The sequence below is a fragment of the Solanum dulcamara genome, chromosome 6 (assembly GCF_947179165.1).
Source record: "Solanum dulcamara chromosome 6, daSolDulc1.2, whole genome shotgun sequence".
Lineage (NCBI taxonomy): Eukaryota > Viridiplantae > Streptophyta > Magnoliopsida > Solanales > Solanaceae > Solanum > Solanum dulcamara.
The window spans coordinates 11,736,905-11,759,379 of record NC_077242.1 but is presented as its reverse complement, the minus strand read 5'-3'; the positions used below and the strand labels follow the sequence as shown (position 1 = coordinate 11,759,379).

Below are 22,475 nucleotides of genomic sequence, written 5' to 3'. Positions count from 1 at the left end.
TGTCGTTGCCACATCCATCCAATACCTTGCCAGGGTAAAGGACATCACCATCTTGGATCCATTCATCAAAGTCCTCTTTTTGGGACTTAAGAGGCATAGCCTCCATCCTACGCTGGCTACGTAGTTCTGGGGTTTGAGTCAATTAAACTCTTACCCACTCGGTGCTCAATACTACTCCCAAAATATGTGCTCATATTAAACTCATCATCTAGTCTCATTGGACTTTAATTTAAATCATCAAACTCATCTCATTACCTCTTCATCAATTATTATACTTCGAAAACATCATTTACATCTCATCAAAACATCTTGCTCAAAACATCATTTACTCAAAAAATCATTTAAACTCAATTCTTTTGCTCTTTCAAAACTCAATAAAATACATATATAGTATTAATTCATATCACTCTTTTTATCAATGAAAATATTAAAAAGCCAACATCTTTACTCAAAATATGTGTAAAAATATTCATGAACATCAAATCAATTAGGATTCATGGGAAAGTAGCCATGAACAATAATTCCAATAATATGAGAGATAACAATAATAATAATATTAATGCATAAATATATCAAACTCAATAGAAGAAGAATTATTTCATTTAGAATTCAAAATTTGGATAAAACTCAACTATAACTCAATTATAATAAATTTAAATATTGGGCGACATACCTTAAATCCGAAGGTTTACTCCGAATTGGAACACTCTTGGATCCCTAGCCTTTTCTTCTCGCCGGAGCGTTTTGTGTACTACCCGGAGTATAAGAATCACCGGAGTAGTATTTTTATACTACTAAAACTAAAACTATATTTGAGAAGAAGTATATAGAGAGAAGAAATGCTTAAGAAAGCTTGATGAATAAAATGAGGAAATAAGGTGGGTATTTATAGGTGGGAAAGAGGGACCTAACAATAAATAAAATAATTATAAAGAAAAATCTGAAAATTTAATGGAATATATTGATGTCATGGATGATGTTAAATGGAGGACAATTTATGTCATGCATGATGTCAAATGCATCTAGATGTTTCCATGGTAGGTAAGATGAGTTCTTTTTAACAGAATACTTGTTTTCGAAGCTGCGTTTGAATAAGATAAATTCCTTATTAGGATTTAGTTTCTTCATAAGAATTGTAGATATGGAAGTCTAGTTTCATATCGTTCAAGAATCAACCAATTTGGAGCAACCTACAGTGAGATATGAATTTTCTTCTATCAACACTCAATTCCATCACAACACTATATCTTGCAAAGATTAATTTATTTGACCTACTTATACTCAAAATTTGAAGTTATGTTCTCATTAAAGTTGTAGGTAAGGATGTTATGATTACCCAGAAATTTGAATCACCTAATTTGGACCAACCTATGAAACGTTATGCCCAAAATACAAAGGCTGTATTATTTTTGTCGAGAATTGAAATACCGACATACAACATTTTAGGGGTTGTTACAGTAATGTATGAAGTTTACTATGCATTTAATTGTTGTGGTTTGGATGGTTGGTATGTTGTTGTGATTGGTCTGAAATCTCAAGACAGTGAAATCCATAATCTTGAACTTGCCCCATCAAAAATGGGTCTTGAATAAAGAAGGCTTGATGAAATATTGTTAATAAAGTGGAATGTGATAACAAAGAATGATAAATTAATTACATTTGGATCGGGTGTCACATTCCGACACGGTATATTTGGATCGGGTGTCACGTTCCGGCACGGTAATATTAAAGAAAAATAAATTAAAATGACTTAATGCTGTCCAATCTCCAATAACTCATTCCCCAAAAGAGCGTGATGTGGAGGCTTAAGTCCTCATGTGTGATCTTAATATTGTTGACTGGTTATGTAATGGTCCATTGTGTTGTCACTTGATCTTGATCTAGATCTTGTTGGTTATCACCTGTTAAGTGCTATGGTTGATTTTTCGCTAATACTTTTTGCATATTGATTTCTATTTTGAGTCGGCCGATGATACCTACTCAGTACATGTTGTTCCGTACTGACCCCTACTTGTATTTTTCTTTGTTTTATTTTGTGGAGTGCAGCGAGTGTTCCATCGACTTTGACTCGACCTCAGCTCTAGCCAGTGTCCAGCACATCAGGTTCCAGGGTGAGCTATTCCTTCTAGCTCGTGTTGGATTCTCTCGGGCATGGCATGATGTCCTTAGTTTTCAGACACATTAAGTTATTTATTTATTCTGGTGTTTTCTATTTTCAGACGTAGTAATTTAGAATTAGATATCTTTGAAGTGATGACTTTCAGGTTTTGGGAAGACGCATCTAATAGACTTTAGTGGTTTTATTATCTCTTACTCTCATAAACTGAGCTTCCGCATTATTGTCATATTTTATAAGTTGGGGTTTGTGTCGTTGACTCTCCCACTTAGAAGATTAAGTGTGGGTGTCACTCATGACCCATTTTAGATCGTAACATATAATGGCAAAAAGTTTCAACAATTTATTTTATATTGGATTAGAGGGAGACCTAAATAGAGGTTGTTTCATATTAGCAAACCAAAATTAATTATTATTTTTTAAAAAAAGGTTAACCATCAGTTTCAATACATCAACAATTTATTTTATATTGGATTAGAGGGAGCACTAAATAGAGGTTGTTTCATATTATCAAACCAAAATTAATTATTATTTTTTTAAAAAAGGTAACCATCAGTTTCAATACATTTTCAGCTGCGTTTGGATTTTATAACTAGTACTAGTATGCGTTGGTAAGTGGAAGGGTAAAAGAAGTTTTACTACTCTATGTCCAAGTTGATACAATACAATTTTGCCATTACATTTAATTAGATAATTATACAAATATTTGCTATACAAGGGGGAGGAATACGGGAAATTGCATACATTCGGATATATATAATGCTATTAAAATTTTATACAAGTTTAAGTGATTTGAAATAAATTACATAGATGGTATTTTGTCTGACATATATTCGAACTGATTTGTATATTCCACGTAGGATGTGTGTTTACTTGTTCAACTTTATACAAATTTAAGTGCACACTTTCATTGTCTAAGAATATAAATGTCAGCTAAGTGCACACTTTCATTGTCTAAGAATATAAATGTCAGCTGAGGTCAAACTAAGAAGTATATTATTATGTCTTTTTAATTTCACATAAAACAATATTGAAGATTATAACATAAAAAAAAAATTGTCAGAAATATTTTAGAACTTTAAATTAAACAACTAAAATCTTCATATTAATAAATAATTTTTTTACAACAACATCCAAGATAATATATTACCAACAAATGAGTACACCTTGTTAACTAGAATTAATACTTATATTTATAAATAACAATATTACTATGTGAAGCTAAACGTTTAATGTCTTTTAAGAATACTATACTAAAAACAAGCAGTATGTACTAACAAAAAAGAAAATTCTAAATCAATATTATTTTTGTGTGTATGTATATATATTTAAGGCCTTTTATTATAATTTGGCTTTAAACTACTAATTTTATTGAAATACTCTTATATCACAGTCAATGATTATTTGTATCACAATGAATGATCCCTTGGTTGTGAACTTGATCGAATCCCAAAAGTGCATTCTTTGTATGCTTCTGATAGCCCATTCCCAGAATAATTGTTTTGAAAGCAATCTGCTAGGATTCCGCCAATATCATACTCGAGGAACAAATTGTAAAGCATCAATTGATCTTCTTCCATCTTATTATATTCTAAACAACGGATTATGTTAGGAGAATTTTGAAACAATCAGAGGAACTTTCTTTCTCTTCAAAGTGACTCGGAATGATTGAACAAACAAGATTTGACGGCAATGAGAGATGAAAGACGATAATAAACGTTCGTTTGACCAGGAAAATTAGACGTTGATGTCAATGCTAAAGAAACAAAATTGAAAATGTCTTTACCAGTGTACTCCCTGATTCCCACTACACTTTCGTGATTACAACAATTACGATTGTTTGAAAGAAAGAAAATGAGCAGCGTAATAATTACAAAATGTCAATTTTATTATAAGCGAAAACTATGCCAGTATGATTTTGTTGATTTTGCTCTAGCACAGTCTAGGATTTAAAATTAGAAAACTTTACAAGTTCTATGCATTAGTTAATAATATGATTTTATTAATGATAATAACAATATTTCTATTTTGTTTTATTTTTTATTAATTAGGGTCGCATTAGTCATTTTAATTTCATCAAATAAATCCATCCAAAAAGACACAAAAAACATCAAGCATAAATATTACTTAAGTATTATTTATTTGCACTTAATGAAGGTTTTGATCTTAATTATTCAAATCTCAATGATTAAGTATATTTGATTTCAAGGTCTGAATCTTAATCATTCATATCATAATCATTAAGTTGTTTGTTTTTCTTATTTTACAACCACTTAATGAGTCTGAATAGGTCTAAATAATTGAGATCTATAACAAAGTTTTAATGTCATTCAGACCCTACTCCATATACTTTCACCCACTACCCACAACCACCATTTCAGCCAAAACTACAACCTACATACATCAATCACCACCACCTACTATCCATAACTACCATCCTCAACCCAACCACAACCATCACTACTGTCAATAACGAAAATCAATTGTCATCACCATTATCTATCATTTGCAATCACCACCACCAAACATTATTACATTAACAAATCACTATTAATAATTACCATCATCTGTCAACATTATATATCTTTAACTGTTATCATCATTCACCATAGCCATTAACTATCAGTATCATTCCACTACTACTTATCAAATGCCACTAACAACAATCACGGTTATTCACAACTAACAACCATTATATCATAAGATACTACCCACAATCACCATCATCCGTCAACACCATCCCAAATCAATACAAACAATCTCCATTGTTAGTCATTACTGATGTCAATTGCCATATAGAAATTTTAAATATTATATTAAATAATTATCATGCCCCAAGAGGGTACCCTAGGCGTAGATGGCACTCGAAGGCCATTGTTGTTCCCAAAGCAAATTACCTGGTCCAGTCACACATCCATTCGTTCATTCATGCACTTAGCAGAAGACTCAATACGAATTTTAAAAGACATTCGGATAGCTTAATCAACTCCACAATTCGAATAAGTATAAAGAAACTTAAATCCAATCTCAACTCAATTTCAACTCAAAGAAATAGTTTGAAAACCAGAACAAAAACTCAATATCATCACTATCTGTATATGAAGCCTCTATCACTATCCTAAAGGTGCCAATGACAAGCTCATGGCTACCCAAAAAGAAATTACTCAAAGTAAAGATGAAATAAATCTGATCCCTCCGAAAAGCAAAGAGGTCTCACCACTCTTAGGAAAGAAGTAGATCATCAACGGAGAGCCTATTGATGATCTCTAACACCTAAATCTGCATCATGAAATGATGCAGGCCAAAAAGTGTCGGTACATGAAAATACGAGTATGTAAAATGGCAGAAAGGAGAAACAATCAACAACACTTCCTCAATCTCATCAATCAACTCTAAGGACTTAACTCAAAAGATATGCAAATTTAGAATTTAGCGATGCTTTTTAAAATCAACTCAATCATCCACAATCTCAATCAAATAATCCTATCATACAAAATCATATCCTAATTGGGAGCTTCTCTAATCGACAACCATCACCTATGAGCTGGTGATGTATAATGAACCGGTGTCATTGCCAAACCCGTCCAATACTTTGCCAAGGTAAGGGACGAATCACAATGATTAGATCCACAATCAATCAGGTCCATCATTTTGGAACTTAAGAGGTTTAATCCTTCATCCTATGCTAGCTACGTAGTTCATGGGATTCGAGTTATAACTATACTCTTACCCAATTCGGTGCTCAATATTGTCACGACTCGAATTCAGTCCAGGATGAGGCCTATTATAACCCCCGAGTAGGCAAGCCAAACTCAATCAAGCGAAAGTGAAACCATATTTTAAATAAATAATAAATAACATAAGAAAGCGAAAGCAAGACGACTATAACAAAAGAAATCGGGCCAAGGAATAGATATGTAAATACGATACAAAATATACAAAAGATCCGAAAGTAACCAAAAATGACGGACTGACGCTAGACCAAACTCCGAACCTGGTGTCACATATACAGGAGCTACTAAGTACAAAAGTTAACAATATATATAAATTCAATGCAAAACTGACTGTCCAAAATACAAAATACAAGTTAGTGCAAAAGAAGGAAGGTAGCAAGTCACTAAACGTCGAGAGCTCACCACAATCTGAATCTGACACAGCTACGGATGATTCAGCGTGCGTTGGGGGTGGCTTGAACTGGGAGTTGCATCAAAAAGATGCAGAAGTGCAGTATAAGTATCAAAACCCGAGGTACTCAGTAGGCATCATAGGCCGATCGAGCTCAAAAAGAATAAATATATATTAAGCAGCTTGATGATACTAATAATAATAGGAGAGAAGCATAAACTACAATTACGGGGTAAGAGGGTATGGAAAGATCATAAAATAGTCAAGTAAATCCAACCAATCAGATAATCACATGAACAATCTCAACTCACAAATATCGGAAGAAGGCATAAATATAAACTAGTAGATATAGATCAATATTCCCCAAAAGTATCATGGCGCACTCTGAACAACCCTCGAACTCATCGATATCGAAGTAATAACCCAGAATATGTATCAACGAGCCTCCCAGAATTCACACCTCGAGTTTATCAACGGTGAATATAAAAGTGTAGCCCAAAGTCAATAAAAGGGTCGCTCGAAATCATACCTCGAGCTCATCAACCATGAAATACCATAAATAAGATATCACTGATATTTTCTTAGATTCTTCATACTTATCCATTAGTTAAAATCTTAGTTGCACCAATTAGGCTTCCATTAAAAAGGTTTTTAACATCGGCGAGGAAATCAAGGCAAGTAACATGTCAAACCATATAACACTCAAAGCCGACTAAAAACCCCGCCAAAGGCGTCAATTAACGAACTTGAGACTCCGGTGTACCCAAAAGCATGGCTTTGAGCCCAACATTTTAATATCATAAGCAAGTAAGACAAAGGCATAAGCCAAAATCACAACACAACAGGCAACCAAAATCAAACAAGTCAAGCAAGCGGCATTTTAAGTTTAAGTCATCTACGAGCAAGTTCTAAGGATTCTAAGTGATACAAACTAACCAAGAAATCTCCTAAACTAAGGCTCCAACGACTAAAATCCACACTAACCACTAACGATGGACATCGACTCCAAATTGCTCAAAAGGATATCAACACCTAAATCACCAACCTAATCACACATTACTACTCAAAATATATCAATTCTAACCAAGCCAAGTCTAATAATAGGAAGTCATAACCTACCTCAAGGCCGGAACCGCACACGAACCGCCAAATTAGAGTTTTTTCCTTTCTGAAACGCCTTCAAACAATAGAACTCTATCAAATTATCGAAGAACACATCAAAACAAAGCCAACGATACCCATATTACTATATTTAAAAATGGAACCAAAATCGGGTCAAAATTCTACATTGAGACCAGCGCACGAAATCAAAAAAACCAACTCCATCACAAGGTCCCAAATAGCTGAAGGAACTTGTACCCCAAAAATGGGCACATTCAGAGCACTGAAAAAGCTCAAAACAACCCCACCAATTTCAAGCCTTAGAATAGCCAAAAATGCGAGTAAACAACGAATTTACGTGAAACTTATGAGATTCTTAGGAAGACAAAGGGTCCCAAAACGTCCCCTCAAGAATTTCCAACTCACCGGAATAAGAATCGCCGAAAAAGAACAAGATTTGCTCTCTAATGTTGAAATTTACTAAGTCCCAAAAATGGAGACTTAGCTGTTGGAACGGGCTTTTAATTTCGTTGAAGCTAGTGAAATTGCCTTTTGCGATCGCAAGCTGGGCCTTGCGATTGCAAGGTCCAAACCAGCTAACCCATCTCGATCGCGATGGTCAGCCACGCGATCACGATGCCCAAGGTCTCAGGCCTTCGCGATCGCGGGCCCGTAGGTTGCGAACGCGATGAGCAAAAGCCCCTACATTAGCAGTTCAGCTAGTGATGAACTTTGGAGAATTAGGATTTTCTCCGATAGGGGTTCGAAATTCATTCTAAACCCCGCAAACGCAAATGGACTATGCTACCCAACCAGAAATGGCATTACAGACTCAATGGAATCGACGAATTTTCCAACGGAGGTCGCCCGTCGAAATGTTGACCAAACTCAACACTTTCCAAATAAAGCACTCAAAATGCACAAACGACCTAAAACACATTCTGAGCACCTCGAGAACTAAACCAAAGGTCGTTCTAGACCAAAATCGATATTTCGGAGCTAACCGCGTTGACGAAATTTTTATCCGAGCGTGTTTACTCAAAATATTGACTGAAGTCAAACTTAGCCAAAACTAAAAATTAAAATGGCAAAAACACACAAACTCTAAACGAAGACTCCAAAACCCAAACCAACATTCCTTTCAGATCAAAATGTACCTTTCAGAACTGTTGAAACCAATGGAATAGTCATCCGACATTAAAATATCCAAATGTTGACTAAAGTCAACTCTTTCAAACCTTAAGCCTCAAAAGGGGTCAAACCACCTCAAAACTCAACCGGACACCTTGGAGAGCGTGCCACCCATCTTGACATCCCATAAGAGCTATAAAAAAGCTACGGGAAGGGGTAAAATTGTAAAAATATGCAAAATCACGAAAATGACCTTGAAGGTTATTACAACATCCACTACTAAAAGGACTTTCGTCCTCAAAAGTCAAGGAAGAAAGATACTTAGTGGCTTAAGAAGATAAGGATATCGGGTCCGCATGTCCTGCTCAGTCTCCTAGGTAGCTTCCTCGACCGGACAATGCCTCCACTAGAGCTTTACCGATGGAATCTCTTTAACCCTCAACTTTCTAACCTGTCTGTCCAAAATAGCCACAGGCTCCTCCTCAAAGGCCAAAGACTCATCAAACTAAATCGAATCCCACTGAAGCACGTGAGACTCATCTGGAACGTATAGCCGCAACATAGAAACATGGAATACATGGTGAACACCTGAAAGTGCTGGGGGCAAGGCCAACTCATAAGCTACCTCCCCTACCCATCTCAGGATCTCAAAAGGGCCGATGAACCTGGGGCTAAGCTTACCCCTCATCCCGAATCTCATCACGCCCTTATGGGCGACACCTGCAGGAACACTCAGTTTCCAACCATAAACTCCAAAGGTCGAACCCTCCAATCAGCATAACTCATCTGCCTACTCTGGGCAGTACAGAGTCTCTCTTGGATCATACGAACTCTGTCCATCGAATCACACAGTAAATCGGTGCCCTAATGTCTAACCTCAAAAGCATCAAACCAGCCCACTGGGGAACTACACTTCCTACCATACAATGCCTCAAAAGGTGCCATCTCGATGCTCGAATAGTAGCTATTATTATAAGCGAACTCTGCCAAAGCCAAGGACTGATCCCATTGACTCCTAAAATCAATAACACAATCCCGTAGCATGTCCTCCAAGACCTGAATAATCCTCTCTGAATGAACATCGGTTTGGGAGTGGAAACTTTTGCTGAGCTCGATTCAGGTACCCAACTCTCTCTGTATAGACCTTCAGAAATACAAAGAGAACTGAGTACCATGGTCTAAAATGATAGATACTGGCACCTATGCAATCGGACCACCTCTCGGATGTAAATCTGAGCCAACCTTTGTGAAGTGTAGGTAGTCTAGACTGGTAAAAAGTGGACAGACCTGGTCAATCGATCTACGATGACCATATGGTGGAGTATCTGGAAGGAGAAGAATAGAAAATGTTTTGATGGACAAAAGAGCTCAATCTGGGAACTCAAATCTGATTTTATATTTACAGTCTCTTGCTAGTGCACAATGGATATAGTTGAGGATGCTGAAACCCTGTTACAGTAGATACTTTTGTATAGGGAGCCACAGTTCACTTTTCCTTTACTCTTTTTTGATGTAATCACAGCACTTTCTTAGTGCTGGTTTTGACATCAAGAATATTTACCATTTCAAAAGAAAAAAGTCGAACTTTTCATTGCCAAAAAACTAGGGAGCAGGGACATGAAATCATTCTACATTAAGCTAATGAACTACATGGTGCCTACTGGCAATATTTCTGCTCAAGCTTTCTCTGAAATCCACCTACTACAAAATCTTAAACTGCAACATGGGGATGCCAAGCCCCTAAGTGACCATCAAAACAGAACAAAATAAAACAACTAAAACTCATTAACAACAGGGTGAAAGAAAAAAACTCGAGTTTAGAAGGCGTCTTTATGTTTTGAGAAAGGTAACAATGAGTTCAGATGGCAAAACTTGATCTAAATTCTCCTGAACTTGACGAAAGTTCTGGTAATCCAATTTGCTTCTATTTATAAATGTGCAAATAGCTATTGCAGCACAGATATCCATCCAGGTACTACATATCACAAAACAAAGAGGAAGACGGGGAGGAAATAAACATATTTTGAGGAACAGGAATACTAGAGGTTGAGGACACGAAAAATTTAGAGACTTCTATCTCAAAAGAAACATTTAGAGACTATTCCCAATTCCCACCAGAGAAGCAAAAGGAAGATGTGAAAATGATAAGAATACCCGTAGAAATAAGGACTATTGGTAATATTCAGGAAATAGGAGGCGCCAAATACCAGAGCACTGCTGAATAATAGGTAGAGGAAGCTTTCCTCATTTTTGTATGGACTAAGTCGAGCTCAGAGTTCACTGGCTAAAAGCTGGCAGAACCACAGCTCTGGGACTGGAAAATAATGAAACCATATTTGCAGTGCTATAATTCCTGGGGGGGGGGGGGGGGTGAGGAAGTTGCTATCTAATGCAAGCGGAAAAAAGGAAATAATATTAAAGATTTTGGGCATAATAAACATTTCCCTGACATGAGCCAGAAGATAAAATGAGTTGCGAAACCTACCACTTTGTCTTTGGGAACATCAACACGGCACTAGAAGTTTGATTCCTAGAGGTATGCCTACTCTCTACTCAAGTGTAGTCTGGGTGCTTTCTCTCAAAAGTATCTGGTATTTCCTACTCCAAAGGCCAGAATATAAGTGTCTTTTGGATAGATGAAGAAAACAAATGTTCGTCGCCCTCCACCCTGCTTTAAAGTTTTAAAATTGGCACAACACTACCCATTCTTTCTCTAAAGCATCAAAAGACACTTAAAACACTCTCGTACACTTCAACAGCTTGAGCAGCTATGCCTCTATGGTTGGCAGCAGATTATTCAGGATCTTTAATAAATTCATCTGTTTAACTTTTGGAGCTTGCTTCATTCTTTCCACACACTTGTCTGATTTTTTTTTGAAACTGACACACACTTATCTGATTTAGTCAGAACTTAATTCATATGACAGAAGAAAGCACCCTGAATTAGGAAGGGTAAACTAAGGTCTTTAGAGAAAACACATGCATAGAAACTTTGGATAAGGAAAACAACTTAGAAGACATTGTAGTTTCCTAGGCCAACTGGTTTAGTTCAAATTTAAGGGAACAACAACCAAATAAGACCCAGAAACAATACAAGAATAATTGAATAAGATTGAATCATATAACACTTTGACATCTGACAATCAGCTAAATGACCTTCTCTAGCAAATACCATATCAGTTGCAACCTATAGAAGAACAATGTGGCAAAAAAGAAAATTTTTAAACTTCATCAAGAAATAAATGTCTAGCCGATCCTAACTAGCTTAGACTGAGGCGCAATTGTTGTTGTTCATTAAGAAAATAAATGTATTCACATACAGATGATCTAAAATATAATTCTATTCTCATTGAAACTATCATATGTTCATTGTCCAGGTAACATTTTAGAAGTACAATTTAACAGTTGAGACTAATCTTCGCAAAACAAGTTTCAATTGTCGACGTGGCAAACCATTTTGGTCATGAAAAAAGAGCTCATTGGTACCAGAGCAACTGATTTTTAGAAATTAAGGGCAAGTTACAGTTGTTGCGACACAATTGGAACAAAGTTGTGTACAAGTGAGTACAACTTACATTCTATCTTTAATCTGTAGAATGAAAAGAAGTACAGACAAAGTTGCTTGGGACTGAAAACATCCCCCTTTACTTAGAAGGGCTTAGGAACGACGTTGGCAAATGATTGTTGAATATAGTCACTCACCTCTCAGCCCATTCCTTTGTGGGGTGTATGCAAGCCGGGTTGCTGTCCGGAGGACCAAACCTGATTGCTGGGAACCTTTGGGCATTAGCGTCTAGCTTCTATTTCTTGTAAAAAAAAATAACATTCTATCTTCTGTCTGTAGAGCTATTCACTGTTGTTTTATCAAAACCTTCGGGCATGAGGTGTCTAGCTTCTAGTTCTTGTAAGAGTTCTATGATCGCTCCTTCTCTGTCGCATCTGAGAAACATGTTGCATATTTCAGTTAACATACCCAAGTCAGGGGTAATAGATCTTTCTAGCATCTCTTTCAAGACTTCCATTGATCCATCACGATCCTCATTCTTGATGAAGGTGGATACCAATAGAGTCAAAGTGGGCTTATTAGGGTGGAAACCACCTCTAACCATGCTTTTGTAGAGTTGAAACGCACGATCAGGATTCCTTCTGGCACACTGTCCACTAATCAGATAAGAGAAAGTGGAGGAATTAGGAACTAAGTTCGCCTTATCAAGTTCTTTGACCAAAAATGCAGCTTTCTTTGTTTTCCCCTCCTTGCACAGTCCCAAAATCAATGCATTGTAAGTCAAGATATCAGCCTTCAATCCATTGTTTGCCATCTCCTCGAAAAGCCTACTTCCCATTTCAGAATTACCAACCTGGCTATATGCCTTTATCAGCGTATTGTAAGTGACAACATTAGGAGCCACACCGGTTCTCTTCATCTCGCTGAAAAGTTTGTTTGCTTCATGTAATTTCCCTTCCTTGCATAAACCATGAATAAGAGTGTTGTATGTAACATTAACTGGATGTACCCCATTCTTCTCCATCGTGGTCTTAAGTTTCATTGCAACACTCAAGAGGTCCCGGTTACAATATCCAGCAATCAAAGTGTTATAAGACACGGCGGTAGGTTTCAAGCTTATGTTCTCCATCTCCCTTAAGACCTCAACAGCCTTTTCTAATTTTCCTGATTTGCACAAAGCACTCATGACCATATTAAAGGTATAAACATTAGGCGAAATCCTTGACCGACGCATCTCCTTATAAAAAGCCAATGCAACATTTACCCTATCAAAACTAAGCAATGAGCTCATGAATGCATTGCAAGACTCAACAGTGGGAACAAACCCATACTGCTTCATACTGCAAAATGTATCACTGGCATTCCTAAACTTCTTCAAATGAGCATGACACTTGAACAATGAGTCAAAAACACGCGGCGAAGAATCACACATTCGATATGATAAAAGTATAGCTTCAAATAATTTAGCAGGAAAATCTACAGAACCTGATTCAAGAAGCTTCCTCAAAATTGATTCAGCAGATTTAAACTTCTTACTCTTAGTAAGAGCATGAAGAACAATGGAATGATTCTCAAGGGTATTAGAATTGGGGTTTTTAAGCTCAACCCATTTGAAGAATTCAAGGGATAAAACATAATCTTTTTGAATTTTCAGCAAAATGTGCTTAACTCTAAATGGGGTTAAACCAGAAGACAAATTCTCAAGCTTAGTCCAATCAGAGTGTATAAGGTGACTATGAGCTACATTAACAAAATCAAGATCTTGACCTTTGGGCTCAGAAATGGTTCTGTGAGGCAACGGAATTGGGTCCAATTTCCTTTGCTTAGGGGTTATCAATTTCACAAGCACTTGGTGGGTGTTTTTGGCGGAATCAAGAAAAGTTGAAAATTTACGAATTTGTTTCAAAATCTTCATTTTCATGAGTTACCCACTTGATATTTCATTGAGGGGAAGCTAATCTTGCAAGAAAAGAATAACCTTTGAGGCTTTGAGCCACTGCAGGGCATCCATTTTCGCAAACTGAAGCGGATGTTTTTTTTTCCCCTTGAAGGGGATGGTTGATGTGTTCTCCCCAATTTGTTGTGCTTATTAGAAACTGTACTCAATTTTTATTTTATGGAAAAGTGTCAAAAATATCATTAAACTATCTAAAATAAATAAAAGTATATGAGTTGATAGTTTAATTCAAAAATATTTTTGATTTTTATAATTTGGTCCAAAAATAACTTTATTGCTACTTTAATGGGTCAAAAATGCATTTTTTTTAAAAAATAAAAATTTAACACATTCTTTTTTTATGATGATTTTTTTAACGGCAAAGGGACAAATATATCCTTGTACTATTGAAAATAATTTAAATATATTCATCGTTATACTTTCAGGCTAAATATACCCTTTCTATTATAATTTCGGTTCAAATATACCCCTTTCATTATACTTTGATACAAATTCACCCTTAATTTTAAAGAAATAACACTTGAAAAGCTCAAAATTAAGTAATTCATTCTCAAATTTAAATGTCTGATTTTTTTTAGGAATAAATAAAATTTTCAAATACTAATTTAAATTTTTTTTCTTCTTAAAAATGACAATACAAAATGCATTGCATAATTTTAAATAATAATACTTGAAATTAATTTTTGTCTTATCATTTTGTAAATAAAACAAAATTAAATTAATATTTAGAAATTTCAAGTATTATTATTTAAAATTATGCAATGCATTTTGTATTGCCATTTCTAAAAAAAAAATCAAATTAGTATTTAAAATTTTTATTCATTCCTAAAAAAAATCTGATATTTATAATTGAGAATGAATTATTTAATTTTGAGTTTTTCAAGTATTATTTCGTTAAACTAAAGGGCGAATTTGTACCAAAATATAATGAGAGGGTATATTTGAACTGAAAGTATAACAGAATGGGTATATTTAGCCCGAAAATATAACGAGAGATATATTTAAACTATTTTCAATAGTATAGGATATATTTGACCCTTTTCTATTTTTTTAATCAGAAAAATATTTATCCTACATAGAGCTGTCAAAATGGGCTGGCTCAATCCAACCCTAAAAGGCTAGCGAGTTAAATGAGTTAAGATGGACTGACCTTTTTAACTAAAGGACCAACAAAATAGCAACCCAACCCAACCCTAAGCAAGCTACGGGTTGGCCCTTCAATCAAAAAATGGACAACATTGGTCTCTTAAAAAGACTATCGAACATTGATGAACACAACACCAATACGTCAAAAAATCACATATTCATGAGTTGCACACACTTTAGTGGAATACTTACAAAACAACATAATAAGTAAGATACAACAGTCAACATTTATAGAATTCATCAGAACAATATACATTACATAATCATTTTTTTAATAAACTAGACAAGAAAAGAGAAACGAAAAATTATGCATAAACACAAAAGTAAAAGAGGTCAAAGATTCATAGTTACAATAACTTCAATTACCTAGTTGCTGAATATTTCGCAAAATAAAATACTCTTAAAATATATATAATAAATATTTTTAAAATTCACAGTTCATGGACTAGCCTCTGAGGCTCGCGAGTTAAGCCTATGAGGTCGGCGGGCCAAATGAGATTAAACTAAAAGGCCTCATTCCTAAATGAGTTGAAATTTTTTAGCCAACCCCACTTAATTCAAGGGTTGGGTTGGGTTGGGTCGGTCTCACGGGCCAAGCTCATTTTGACAACTCTAATCCTACATTAACTCGTAAAAAATATTTTAAAATAAAATTTTTTTTGTTTTATTAGAATTTTTTTTATTGTTATCTACATGAAAATTAATGATGGGTACTAGGAGGGCATAGAATAATTACTATGAGGGCATTTCAATTAAAAAGTTACTTTTGAAGAACCATGCATATTCTTATTTCTTTTTTTGAAAATCATTTTAACTAATAAATAAATATGAAATAATCTTTTTCTTCTTCTTAATTTAATTTTAACAATTAAAATAGAATAATTACACGTACCTTTTTAATTGATAATATAGGACATATACTGTATATAAGATCACAGTAACTCCGTCATTAATTTTTATTTAGATAATGATTAATTATTTTTAATAAAAATTTTTAAAAAAATTCTTAATTTTTTCTGAATTGAAGTAGGATACTCATTTTTTAATTAAAAAAGATCATCATTAGAAAAAGAATGTGTTTGAAAAGAAAAAAAATAATATATTTATTTGAAAAATGATATTTTTAACCCATTGAGTAACAATAAGGGCATTTTTGGACCAACTATTGAAGGTAAGAGCGTTTTTAGACCAAATTATCAACTGCGAACATTTTTGTTCATTTCACATAGTTTAAAACCATTTTTAACCCTTTTCAATTTATTTTATGTATTTGAATATTGATTGGATACAAATTTTTAAAAGTAAAAAGAAAATTTTAAATTTAATGATCTTAAATCGAGTATTGACAAAAAGAATTACTATAATATACCAAACATATGTTTAACCTTTGTGGTATTAAGTAGGTGTTTGGTATTTCAAATATCTTTCACTTTATTCAGAGGCGTTTGACCATGAATATTATAAGTATTTGAAAAAAAAAGTTTTTACTTTAAAATTAAAAATTATAGGAGTTGTATTTGTTCATTAATACAAATTGGAGTTATTTTTATTTTATTTTTGCGAGTAATTAGGATTGAAAATAATTTTTTGATATTTTTCAAATTCTTGAAAATTATGGGGTTTAATTCCGTTAAAAAGTAAAAAAAAATCATGATTAAAAGCTCTCTTAGAATTTATGAAGTTGAAATTGTAGATGAAGTTGTGTTTGTTATTATTTTTTTTGCATAAAATATTTGAAATAATATTGATGCTTGAAGTTAATGTACTTGAATATAACTTCTGAAGTGAAAAGTAATTTGGAAAATAGGTTAGAACTTTTTTTTCAAATTTGAAATTTTCTTGACAACATAATTTATATATTTGACACTATGTAAAAAGTATCATAAAATATAATTATTAATAATTTAAAATATTTAAAAAGTATATAAAATGTTTTGTTAATTTTTGGTTTATTAACTCTCAACATTTCAATGATGTCATATAAATTGATACAAAAAATAGATATATAACAACTGAGGTATTTATCACCTTAATAAACATTAAAAAAAAGAGAGACTAAAACATAACTCTATTTATCAAAATATATGAGATAATCAACATGGTTGTGGTGCAGTGGTGAAATTGTTTCACCCTTAATCGTAGGTCTTGGGTTCGAGCCCTGGATATGAAAAAAATTATGTTGGGAGCACCACCTCCAAATGGGTTCTGCAGTGCGCGATTCGAATTTAGTCGAGACTCCATGGATTCAGGACAGTGAGTGAAAAATCAAAAAATATATAGGAGATAACTATTGTAATAGAATTGAAAAGGCAAGGGCAAAACTACAAACTGCAAAAGTAGAATTGCAATAGGGACATAAGTGTGATTAATAAAAGGGAAAATCAATTGTGAAACTATTTACCTAAATTGAACTCAATCTAAACTATTTACCCTTAATAGACTCATGACCCAAACTATTTACCTTCTTACCCACTGTCTCTTTCTTCTTGATACCATCAGAGTATATATATACTCTCATGGTATCAAACATGTATTTACGCCAATGTCCCTTCCCTTTTTCATCTTTGATACCATCAGAGTATATTATATATTCTCATGGTTTCAAATGCGCGAAATAGTTAAAAACAAGAAGTATGAAAGTAAAGGGGTATCTAATAGTAAATAATTTCCTTTTTTGGGTATAACAACAATTATCCCTTAATAAAATGTCATTTGGTTTTTTCATAACGGAAATAAGGAGAGAACTTTTGATTGCTCAACTTATCAGATTTGTTTAGTAATAATCCAAGTAAATATCGAAAAACGCCCCTCGCAGTAGATAGAAGCATAAAACGCATGTATTTATAACTCTCTTTTGCAATACACTGATTCTTGTTGAAGCCTTTTCTTTTTAAAAGAAAAAATTAAAAAGGGACTAATATTATTAATTAGAAATTGTCTCCTCGGTTTTCTAAAAAAAAGTTACAATTATATTTTTTAAAAGTTTATTTTTATATGATTGGATATGAATTTTAAAAGTTAAAAGTAAATTTTAAATTTTGTGATCTTAAATTAAGTATGTAAACAAAAATTATTATATATCAAAATACTCGTTTAACCTTGTGGTATTTATTAGGTAGGCATTTGAGCATAAATTTCAAATATCTTTCACTTTGTTTAGGGGACGTTTGATCATGAAAATTGTGAGTATTTGAAAATCCAAGTTGTTTTTGGCTGTAAATATAAATTAGAGTTGTTTCATTAGTTTTTGTGAGTAATTTAGAGTGAAATAACGTTTTGGTATTTTCCAAATTCTTGAAAATTCTGAAATTCAATGTGCATATATTGCAGAGGTGTGCGGTAATATACTAACTTGGCAAGGGATTAGTCGAGGCATAATGAACTGGACAGTGTAGGTTCAAGGGGCAATTAATGTTATGAAGGGCAAAAGTAGCACAACACTAGTGTTTTCTAGAGCTCAACTCTGTAAAAAAAATTAAAAAATCATGATCAAAAGGCCCTCTTAATATTTATGGAGTTGGAGTTGAAGATGGATTTTCAATTGTTATATTTTTTTCCACAAAGTATTTGAAATAACATTCATGCTTGAATGTACTTAAATACAGTTTCAGAAGTGAAAGTGATTTGGAAAATAGGTTATAATTCATTTTTCAAATTAAATTTGAAATTTTCATGATCAAATATTGATTTCAAATAAAGTGAAAAATTATTGCGAAATATTTTTTTATAGTCAAACGGGTCCTAAATATGTCATTTGAAAGGTATGTTTAGTTTAGTCCCATGACTTATCCATTCAGCATACAACTTTAAATTTGCTAATTTGAGTTCATTTTGATTTAACTGCTTTGTGTTGGAACAACAGGTTTGCTAGTAAGAAAAATTCTCTAAAAATTCTCTATTGTCTTGTTTGTCTTGAGTCCAGTTCCTTATTTTTCTCATCTTGCAGCTCCCACATTACAAATTTTGTTAAAGAAACTTTATTTACTACCTTGCTGATCAATCATTAGTAAAAAATCCAGGAAGGATGTGAAATTAATGTGCATAGTCAAACTCCATCAAGCTTATACGAGTACTGAAGAAGTATAGAGCACTTTGGTTGGTTGTTGACCATCGAAAGGCATGGGAGACAAAAACGAAGAATATATGCAAATTCTTAGAAACCTTTGAGTTTCTAATTCTTCTTCCATTACTTTCAAGGGGGCTAACTTTGAATTCCTTCTTTCTTAAGCTCTGGGGAAAAATGAGTACATGAATTCAATATGAGAAACAAAATGTAATACTTAACACTAACTCAAATTTTGTTACTGTCATTAACATTGCTCCAATAAAGACAAACAACCTCAAACTAAGCTAGAGTAGTAGCTACACACAAGTAATGAGTTAAAATTCAAAAAAAAAACACCTTAAATGAGTTAAATCGCATGTACAATGACTGTCAGAAATGGCACAAATAGGTATAAGTTTTTATCTCATGGTCCTATTCCTGCTGGTGTAGTATGTTGATCAGATTCGAGTCCCGTAAAGAAAGCTCCATGTAATGGCTGGACAGTGCTGGCTACTATGTGTAAGGAATTCATCTAATACACGAGATAATAACCACTTCACTCTAATCAAATCCATGAACCAATCCCCATCGTGTTTCTGCTGAAAAATTCACTGCAAAGGTTTATGCTAAATCAAGCAAATTCAGTATTCTCGCATTTTAATAACTTTCGGGGTGAAACAAGAGAGCCAACATGAATAACCGCCTTGAAGGATCGTGGCATTCCAGAAATACGAAGTTCACTAAGTTTCTTTGTCAGAGGACTGTAACTAAGCAAAGAGCCACCATGTTGCAGTATCAACTCTCCATTTCTCTGAAAGAAAAGAGGCTGGACGGGTCCAATGATTAGCCCAACTTCACTACAAACTACTTTCACACACTTTGTCCATGACTCCTTGACACCATAATCCTTCATTACCCAAATCTCTACATAATCTTGAAACTTATATCTAGTAGCCGATAGACGACCTTGTAAAACACCCAAAATGTAGTTGAGTCTCCCTGAATCAAAATCAGGATGAGGAATGACTCTAAACACTTCATTTTCCAAATCAAAACCAACAATTTGATCAACAAGTTTAGGACCGTCATAACCCGAACTAACCCAATGAAGAGATCCATTCACACATGCCCCGGAGAAATACTTATCGCGAAGTGAATAAGGAGCAGAACCAATACATCTCCATGAATCATCCCCAATAGTGTATACATAAACATTAGACCTCAAACCATCATTATCATCATCCACAATTGCCCTCTTATAATACACAATTTCCACCACCTTATACACATTCCTCTTAGGTAAAAACCCAAACCCCACAACAACACTCACAGGATCCTCCAAATCCCTAATAGGGTTAGGCAAGAAAACAAATTCCCCAGTACATGGATTTAGCATATGAGTCAAATACTTAACAATTGGGTCAAACAAACATAGCAATCCATTGCAAGAACCCATAATTTCATAATTGTTCAAAAGGGGCAATGAGAAATTAAAGTTAACACACTTATAATCATCAGTTCCATCTCTCTGTACAAAAGATAACTTACTGTGCCAACAAGTTGTGTGAATGGGAATTGAGCTTTTGAGGATGAGACCATAAAAGATTTCATTTTTAGAGGAAATAGAGAGATGGGTATCAATCAGATGCAACTCTTGTGTTAAATGTAGCCAAGATTTACAAATACACCTGCACTTTACAAGGGACTTGATGGGTAATCTTGAAAGTATGTCAATCACAATCTCACTTGAGAGCTTATTCATTTTTTCTTCTTCTGATGTATATATGAAAGATGAGAAGAAGCTGTATATTGATGATTATATTGTTAAAGGTTCAATCTTTCCTCTATTGTGTTGAAGAGTCTTCGTTGGTTGAGTGGTTCTTGTTGCTCAAGATAACTTTGAGCTGGCAAAGAAAGAAAATTTGAGGGATTTAGAGATTACTCATAAAATGAAGTCAAATTATGATAAGTTTGTGCAGAAGTATGAATTTGGATGTGGTAAACCAAGCAAATGTGTCAAATATTATTGTAGGTAGTTTGACCCGGTGTATAAGAATATTGTCGAAGTATGTTGTATTAATAATAGTAAACTTTACCTAAATCCCATAATGGAAAAGTCTAATTACTATACATTCCTCATTGTATCAAAATTATCCGATATCCCCTTTTTTCAACTTTTCTGATACATTAGATTTGTATCTGATACATCAATTATCTAATGAGTAATTAATGAAGATCATCTATTTATGGATAGTATTTTAATATAAGGGATGATTGGTTCTTTAAATCAATTATTGATCTAATTAATGAGATTAATTTGGTTAAAAAAAGAACGGTTGTGTAGTTGAAGATTTAAGCCTAAAAAAACAGAGCATAAATTCAAACCAACTTCGATTTCAATTTTTTTTTCAGTTTGGGTTATGTATCTGATACATCAATTGTTAAAAAAATCAATTGTTATGTCCATCAAGATTCAAGCCAAAAAACATAGCGTCGTCTCGAATGGAAAAAACAGAGCATCAATTCATACCGAAGTTGATTTCAATTATTTTTCCACTTTTGCTGATACATAAGTTATGGATCTGATACATAACTTTAGCTATAGAATAGTTAATGCACACCAACTATTTATGGATAAAAGAGTGGCTCTTTATATCAATTACTGATCTATTAAAGAAGGCGACAGTTATGTACATGAATTTTGAAGCCAAAAGTCAGAGCATCGACTACAAGGAAAACAATAGAGCATCAATTCAAAGCAAACTTCGCGTTTCATCAATTAATCGATATGAATATCCCGATACTACTGAGATATTCTGGAGTTTGGCAATCCGATATTACTTATAAACAATACAAAAGTGATGGAATCGTTATCGGTGATAATGTAACTTACTCAAATCTAAAAGCAGCAATCGCTGCTGAATTGAGTGTGGATGAATCAGAGAAAAAAATTGAAATTCGATACATAGTTGAAGGTAACTCGTCGCCAATATATATTCGTAATGATATGGGTGTTAATCTTTACATAGAGTTGAAGAAGAAAGAGCCTGGTTTCGTGAATTATCCCCTGTGCATATCAAGCTTTGATATAAAAAGATGTGAGATAAAATCATTCGACAGTACATCTGGAGCAATCGTTTGTGCCGAATCAAATGCGAATGAGTCCCACATTTTTGGTTTAGAAGAATCTGGTAATGTTGCAAATTGTTATATAGCAGAATTGGAGTTGACGAACTACATAGATGATACAAATGGTGCGGAAGTGAATGAGAATCAATTCTATAAGGATAAAGCAACTCTAGTTGATGTAATGGCCAAATACAAAATCAATAATGAATTAAATTTCAAG

At 33.8% G+C, this 22,475-nt stretch overlaps 2 protein-coding genes across 2 annotated transcripts; both read right to left on the bottom strand.

Annotated features, from left to right (window-relative positions):
• Positions 1-11,956: 11,956 nt before the first annotated feature.
• On the bottom strand, positions 11,957-14,038 carry LOC129893441 (pentatricopeptide repeat-containing protein At4g26680, mitochondrial). Its single transcript, XM_055968971.1, has one exon. The coding sequence runs from the start codon at positions 13,897-13,899 to the stop codon at positions 12,301-12,303; it is 1,599 nt and encodes a 532-aa protein (XP_055824946.1). The 5' UTR covers positions 13,900-14,038; the 3' UTR covers positions 11,957-12,300.
• A 5,249-nt stretch (positions 14,039-19,287) lies between these two features.
• Positions 19,288-21,153, bottom strand: LOC129891990 (F-box protein At3g07870-like). Its single transcript, XM_055967504.1, has one exon. The coding sequence runs from the start codon at positions 20,886-20,888 to the stop codon at positions 19,758-19,760; it is 1,131 nt and encodes a 376-aa protein (XP_055823479.1). The 5' UTR covers positions 20,889-21,153; the 3' UTR covers positions 19,288-19,757.
• Between the last annotated feature and the right edge of the window lie 1,322 nt (positions 21,154-22,475).

What these genes read in the sequence shown, in the direction of transcription:
- LOC129893441 (XM_055968971.1), bottom strand. Translation starts at nt 13,899, where the DNA reads ATGAAAATGAAGATTTTGAAACAAATTCGTAAATTTTCAACTTTTCTT.
- LOC129891990 (XM_055967504.1), bottom strand. Translation starts at nt 20,888, where the DNA reads ATGAATAAGCTCTCAAGTGAGATTGTGATTGACATACTTTCAAGATTA.